Raw genomic sequence first — 7,246 nt, forward strand, 5'->3', positions numbered from 1 at the left:
TTTGGGTCTTTGGTCTTTAGTGTTTAATGCATCAAATCTGTTCTTCAGATGATCTCTAAATTCAGGTGGGATAAATTCAAGGTCATACTTTGGCTCTCAAAGACTTATTTTCATTTTCTTAGTTTCAATTTGAATTTAGAATTTGGAAAATGCAAATTCCATAAAAAGTACAGCCTTGAAAACTCTATGGGCAGTTCTACTCTGTCCTGTAGGGTTGTTATGAGTCCAAATTGAATCTATGGCAGTGAGTTTTCTGCTTTTACACTCAGTAGAGCTGAGTATATAAATATCTTTTAACAAAAATCTCATTGGGACCTGTGATGTAGTGAATTATTTAATATGTCTCTTCTAACCTTAGTCTCTGTAACTTCAACCAAACGTTTTTGCCCTGATGGGTCTGGGTAAGATAAGGAGGGAGAAGATGCTAATAGTATTATGTGAGTCAACTGTGATTAGGTAACAGGGATAACTGTAATTGTGAAAACCTGGAACTCCAACGTGTATAAAATGAGCCATCTCAGAAACAGGAAAGGTGTGGGGGAATCTCACTAGCATCAAAGAAGAGCCAAGAGTGGAATATGTCCTTTGGATCCCAAGATCCCTACCTGTGCAACAAACCTCCTTGGCCCAGGGCCAGAAAGCTGTGACACTAGAGGAATGACAGAGAAGCAATAGCAGCAAAACCAAAAAGCAGACCACAAGCCAAGTAAAGCTGAGTGACTCTGGGCAGGAGGTTGCTTACAGAGTAAGGTGCCTCCAGGCACTTAATAGGGGAAATTAGGGTTGTTGACCCAAGGAGCTAGAGCCAAGTGCCTTCAGGTTCAGCCTTAGGGTGTAGTGATCTGCCCTGTGGGCATTTATCAGCAGCCCCCAAGAGCTTTGTAACATTACTGGAGCAACGCAGAATCAAGGGGCCAGTGGCTGAGGCCAATGACCAGAGAGAGGCCTGCCTGTGGGCATGGCTGGGAAGAAGCTGTCCTGACTAGAAGAGCTGTGCCTTAAGCATTTTATGATTCTGTAATATAACCTGTTGGAGTCCTGGTGTGGCCTGTGGGTTTATGTACTACAAGGTCGGTTTGAACCACAAGGTTGGCAGTTCAAGCTCACCAGCCACTCCACGGAAACCCTTTACAACAATATAATCTCTTACCTTCCATGATAAACATTATAACTGTGAGTATGTTGTCTGAGTCCTGTGTCTGGCCACTGCAATGAATTATCAAATCCAGCTGAGTAGTGCGTGCTGGAGGATGGATGGTTTGGTGCTTTATTTTTTGCAGTACCACTTTCAAGTCAAGTTTTGACAGGGGTTTAAGCTGGACTAAATAGAATTATGAGAAGGTTCTGGTAAGAAACCTGTTTTTTACTTCCACAAAGCAAAATCCTCGCTGTCTCCTGAATATAAATTTCTTAAGGTTTTTATCTTGTCCATGATTTCATTTTACACTCATGGTACAATCTTTAACAGAAAAGACATTATGATTCCAGTTTTAGGGATCTAGAGACTGATATGAGCAGCTTGAGTTGATTCTACCAGTCACTAGTCAGGACTTGAGGCCAGAGCTCCTGACCTTAAGGCTCTTTCCACGTCTCTGCAATGCTGAAGAAGTGTGTAACTAGGAAATACAAGGGACTCATCTTTCAATTCTATCTTTCCACAAACTTTTTGAAGCCCCTTCATATTACAGCTAACTGTAAACTCTAAAATTACAGATTCCCAGGGTCTATGTGCTTGGCACATAATAGGTATTCAATTATCTTTGTCGAGTGAATTAGGATACCTACAGTAAATCAGGGATTAAGCTAGTATGAGAAGAAAACTATGGTAGACTTGCATTGGCAACATGAACCAACATTTTGACTCCTTAGTGCACAGTAGTTCTAACCGATGAGGTTCAACTACAGAAAATGTGAGGAAAAGAGCCCCCATCTTTTACTCTTCCCTACAGCTTTTCCACATCCTGAGGCTGCCTATTACCTGCACCACCAGGTTCCCCCGGCTCTGACAAAATCGCTCCAGCATCTTGAGGAAAAGGTGGGTCGTTTCCACCAGGTCACGAAGGTAGGAGCGGGGCTGGCATCTCTCATCAAACTTTCGGAAGAGTGCTAGAAATAGTTCCCGGTATTCCATCATATAGAAAATGTTGTCTAGAAAAGGGAAAGAGAAAGAAATGAAACGATTTGTCTGGAAAGTTTTGGGAGAAGGAGAGAGAAATGAACTTGGAAAGAGAGATAGATTCTGGTCAAGAGATGGGGAAGGTGGGGACCAGAGGCCAGGCCAGGGCCTCACTCTTAATGATGCGGCTGCTCTCCCTCACAGCCTCATCTGCAGACATGTCCATCTCATTCACCGTGGCCAGCAGTTCTTGATAGGCCTTCAGAGCCAGGTGCATCCTGCAAGGTAAAGGAAAGGGGTGAAGGAGGAGAGTGTAGGGTACTGGCAATGGAAACAGCACTGTCCTGAAAAACAACTCCACCCACAACAGAATGATCCACCCAGTCCCTGCCTACCCAGCTTGATCATTTCAAGCCTGAAACAGGGAAAACATATCATGCAGAGCTCAGGCATTCAGAATCTGGCCAAGATTTCCACTCACCGGCGTGCCCAGGATGAGGCTTCCTTGCGGTCAGTCAACATCATTTCATAGTAGTTAGTGAGGTTTTGCTCAATGAAGTGGAAGGTGCGGACGCTGAGAGTTTCAGTAACTAGGCCTGGCCGGAAGGCTGCAGCTCGGTTAAAGGCCATGAAGAAAGCCAAGGCCCACATGTAGTAAGTCTCATCATGCTGTTGAGCTTTCTCCCGAAGCAAGTGATCCTAACATCCAAGGAAAAAAAACGCCATCTCATGACCTCAGGGCTCTAGGATCCACAATTTCTACCTCTCTTGAGTCACCTCAGATCTCTCCATATTTCCTTCTCCTGCCTTTGGGGCAATTTCTTCAGAGCCTTTTTTGTCATGCCAATAACACATTCCCTCCTGACAGCGCCACCATTTCTCAGGGCCTTTACATCTTTCCCACCAACTAGTCCGCATACCAGGGTCAGCATCTCACGAGCTCCTCTCCAGGCTGACCTTTTTATCTACCACTGGTCCCATCACCTCCCTATTCTCCTCTCCACATAGCTCACATCCATCCAAGGCTCTTACCTTTACTGAGCCCATGAGCCGGTTATAACAGTTCTCCAGGAACTCAGAGCAGAAGTCTCTGAGGAAGAGGCGCACATTGAGGGCAGAGCGGCGCTGAGTGGACAGCTCCCGGGCAGCCTGGCGACGTTTAGGCACCCTTCGCCGCTGCTTTCCCATATCTGAACTGTAGTTTTGGAGCTGGGGATGTGGGTTGGGGGATTAGAATTACTCTAAGCCACCACCCTCCCCTTAAATCTCTTCCCAGATAACTTGTGCTACAATGCTCTCAGAAGAAACGTTTAAAAGATTCTCTGTTTGGTACTAAGCAAAGATACAAGCAAGGACAACATGGCTAATGCCAAAGGCTCTATTTCTCTTACTGTCTCCAATACATAGAAGCCTTAACTTCAGAGAAGCTTGCCCTTCTTAGGTCCTTCAACTCCACAATGTTCCCACTCAAATGTGAGTACACTCACATTGTGAAGACTTTTGTGAAAGATGACGTCCCTTTCCCCAATGGATTTTAGTCCCTGGACAACATAGGAGCCCCCAAATCGAGAATGCCTGAAGAAAAAAAAAAGTTCAGGGTGATTTCTCAATTCTCTGGAAGTTTTATCCCGTTCCTTTTTTCATCAGCACATAAGAACATATTATAATTGTAAAATATTATCCAGTCACACTGTCTTAGGGAATTTGGCCCTTCGGCATGCCAGTGTAGAAATGGGAGCATGGGTAAAGCAACTCTCTTCCACTCACCTGTTGCTTCGCTGAAGGGTTCGAGTCTTCTTTTCTGCCATCTCTCGCTGGCGCAATACCTCCAGTTCTGCCACATCTGTGCTCCGCTCCTGAGCTAAGTGTCCCTGCCCTACTCCTGCCAGCTGCTCAGGGTTCTAGATTTGCAAAAAGTTGAGAAGATGCAAAAGGATGATCATTCCTTATCCTCAGTCTACTACACTGTTGATGGAGAGTGAACAAAGCAGGACCACTGATAGGAAACCACTGTCATGGTATGGCTACTATACCTGTAGGTACCCCAAATAATTTAGCTCTTATTACAAGAACAATTCTGGCAGCATAGCAGAACAGTATACTGGTGAAGGGGGCTGGGGCAACAGACCAGGGTCTCACCTGATCACGGAACATAAGAGAGATGATCTCTAGCACGTGTAAGCTCCATTGCTGTTCAGCAGGTGAGCTGGCCAGGAAGAGGAGGAGATCATCCAGGCCACTGAGGTGGATTGCCCAGAGGAGTTGGTCATGGACACTGGCATCATCATCAATACTCTGAGCAGTGAGTGGTGAGGGGAGAAAGGGAGGTCATTCAGTTCTACTGTCCTGCCTTGATATTTTCCCTTTCATTTATTCCGTGACTTAGGTTCTTCCCCTCACCTTGTCAGAAGATAGAGAGGCACCTAAGCCCAATAAGCACAGAATTCAGATTATCTATGGTTCTTACCTTATCCTGATCAGGGTCAGCGGGAACATGGAGAATATTTCTGACCAGCATTAGGATCCGCTCAATCAGTAAGTTGTCCTCTTCCTGCCGTTCCTCCCAGCCCTGGTGACAAGAAGAGGAGTTAGAGGAAGGCAGGTGATATCTACCCTGGCTGGAGGAGTAGGGCACAGAGAAGTATTAGGATTAAGAAGAAAAAGAAAGTGTTCAAGCAGCCCTGAGGTAGACAGAAGCTCTAGACTAGACTACTATGCCCCCAAAGACTAGAATCCTATCTCTAAATTCAGCATCTCCTTATAATGTACAGGTTGGGGCTCTGCTAGAAGGTACAAAGTGCTAACTGGCCCATGGAATATAACACAGTGGAGAGTCACTCACCAGCTGCAGCAGTTCATACAAGGTTTCACTGACAACTCCAAAAGCCTTCTCACTGGCAAAAGCCTATGAAAAAGGGAATGGATTCTAAGTAGAGCCTATGCACTCCTCTCATACTCCTCGAAACCCTGCTTCAGGGACTCTGCAGGAAAGCCTCACCTCTTTGTAGGACTGCAGGTAAGTTAGCACCTGCAGAAAATGATGCCGGAAGTTGGGCTCTTTGGGTATACTTCCAAAACAGAGCAAGGCTGGCTGTGTCAAGTTCACCATCAGCCTGCAGAAACAAGAGAAGTGCCAGAAGTTATATAGCTTCCTCACCAAGCACAAACACCAAAACCTACCAGTGTGAACACAAACAGCTGGCACACACTCATACTGAAAAGGCTAGGGACTCAACCTGATAACAGCATCAAATAGAGGCTTGTCCTGGCGGTGGTGGGTAAGGATGGGCAGAAGGTCACTTTGCAGGATCTGAGCTGCCCCCAGCTGCTGTCGCACATCTCGAGTCTCATCCTCATGCCTCAAATAGCGAATCAAGTCCTTCACACTCTCTTCAGGGACAGAAGAAGACAATTACATGGCATCCTGCAAGCAGCTCTGCCCAGGTCCATGTACTTTTCATACCCATGGCTTGAGCAATTCAACAGACCACCTCAACTGAAGTGAAACATTTTTTTTAAGCGTGTTTCCTTGAGATGAAACAAAGTTTGATGAATGTAAAACTGGTGACCTTATCTGTAAACCTTCACTCAATTCACAATAAAAAGTTATAAAACAAAATAAAAAACCCGTTTCTAATAAAATACTCACCTAAGCAATCTGGTTCTTTGTGGTAAGTGTCTCCCTCCAAGTAGCCAAGGGCACTACACGTAGCTAGAAGTTCACAATTCATCATGTACAAGTCCATACAACAGCAGACCAGCCAATAAAGGTAAGGTTGATAGAGACGGGAGACAGAAATGATGAAGTCTGCAGAGACAAGGAAAGCTATGACAAATGTAGAGTCCTCTCCATAATTTGTTGTTGTTAAGTGCCGTCAAGTTGGTTCTGAATCACAGCAACCCTGTATAGGGTTTCCAAGGAGAGGGAAAAAAAACAGGGCCCTGTACTCCGTAGTATTCTGAACAGAATGCCTCACTTTGATCAGAACTGAAAGTCCCAGGGAAAGCTTTTTAAAAAGTATTTAACTTTATTTTTATTGTAATATATGTAAGTATACAGGTAATAAATTTACTATGATAAATATCAACATAAAGGTAATAAAACATTTGCAATTTCTACAATGCTCACATGTAGTTAGTGACGTTAATTTTACCATACTATCCAACCATCACCCTTAACATAAGCTCCATGTTCCTTATGCAATGTGTCTTCCTTTCCTCATCCAGGGAAAGGCTTAAGTCAAGGCTCCTACATGATTAAAACTAAAGAGGCTCCAAGCATTAAGCACCTACTCCATACTCTAACCTGTCATATTTTAGAGCAGAAATAACCTAATTGAAAGAAAGGCTGGTTAGAGAAATACATCAACTCAGAGAGGCAGCCTTAGGGAGGGCAGTGTGGGAATCCCCAATAAGGTACACATGAGCTTACTTACTCATCTGTAGTGAACAATCTCACATTTTTCACCACATCCAAGATTCTGCTTTTATGTATAACTGGCATCTGTCGCTCTCCCAACCCTACAGTACCTCCCTAGAGATCAAAGCCACTTTTCACATTTACATTTCCTCCTAGGGATGGTGTGCACCCAGGATGGTGTGCCCAGTAAGGTAAGCACGGGCTTACTTGTGCTTTCTTACTAATCTGTAGTGTTCACTGCAGATTAGTAAGTATGTACAAGAAACTCATACTTACCTTGTTGTTTGTTGTTCAGTGCTATTGAGTCAATTCAGACTCATAGTGGCCCTGTATAGGGTTTCCAAGGAGCAGCTGGTGATTTTGAACTGCTTAACTTGTGGTTCAAACTGACCTTTTGGTACAGTGCTTTATCCCACAGTGCCACACCAGGACTCCCATACTTACCTTGCTTATTGGATAATCTGTCCTTGAGAAAAAGATGGGGAATGGACTGCTCTCTTACTCAGTATTACCATATCCGGTCCCTCCACCTTCTATAGCCTTCCCATACACTCTGCCACAGTTCTATGCTGTTGTTAAGTACTGCTGAGTCTGTTCTGACTGATAGCAACACTGTATAGCGTGTCCGGGATTTTAAATCTTTGCTGGAGCAGAAAGCCTCATCTTTCTTCCAACAGCTGTATATACCATGGAAATAAGAGAAAACCTAG

General features: G+C 44.5%; 1 protein-coding gene across 1 annotated transcript in view; it reads right to left on the bottom strand.

Moving 5' to 3' along the window:
• Positions 1-5,862, bottom strand: part of TIMELESS (timeless circadian clock) — a 23,363-nt gene extending 17,501 nt beyond the window's left edge. The window contains exons 1-12 of the mRNA XM_006859437.1: positions 5,766-5,862; positions 5,353-5,506; positions 5,115-5,229; positions 4,959-5,021; positions 4,584-4,685; positions 4,256-4,411; positions 3,884-4,017; positions 3,604-3,691; positions 3,149-3,325; positions 2,598-2,815; positions 2,291-2,394; positions 1,979-2,148 (exon numbers count right to left, since the gene is read on the bottom strand). Coding sequence (XP_006859499.1) covers positions 1,979-2,148; positions 2,291-2,394; positions 2,598-2,815; positions 3,149-3,325; positions 3,604-3,691; positions 3,884-4,017; positions 4,256-4,411; positions 4,584-4,685; positions 4,959-5,021; positions 5,115-5,229; positions 5,353-5,506; positions 5,766-5,862 — 1,578 coding nt within the window. The remainder of the gene's footprint in view (positions 1-1,978; positions 2,149-2,290; positions 2,395-2,597; positions 2,816-3,148; positions 3,326-3,603; positions 3,692-3,883; positions 4,018-4,255; positions 4,412-4,583; positions 4,686-4,958; positions 5,022-5,114; positions 5,230-5,352; positions 5,507-5,765) is intronic.
• Between the last annotated feature and the right edge of the window lie 1,384 nt (positions 5,863-7,246).

This window comes from Chrysochloris asiatica, unplaced genomic scaffold, assembly GCF_000296735.1.
Source record: "Chrysochloris asiatica unplaced genomic scaffold, ChrAsi1.0 scaffold00033, whole genome shotgun sequence".
NCBI classification, from domain to species: Eukaryota; Metazoa; Chordata; class Mammalia; order Afrosoricida; family Chrysochloridae; genus Chrysochloris; species Chrysochloris asiatica.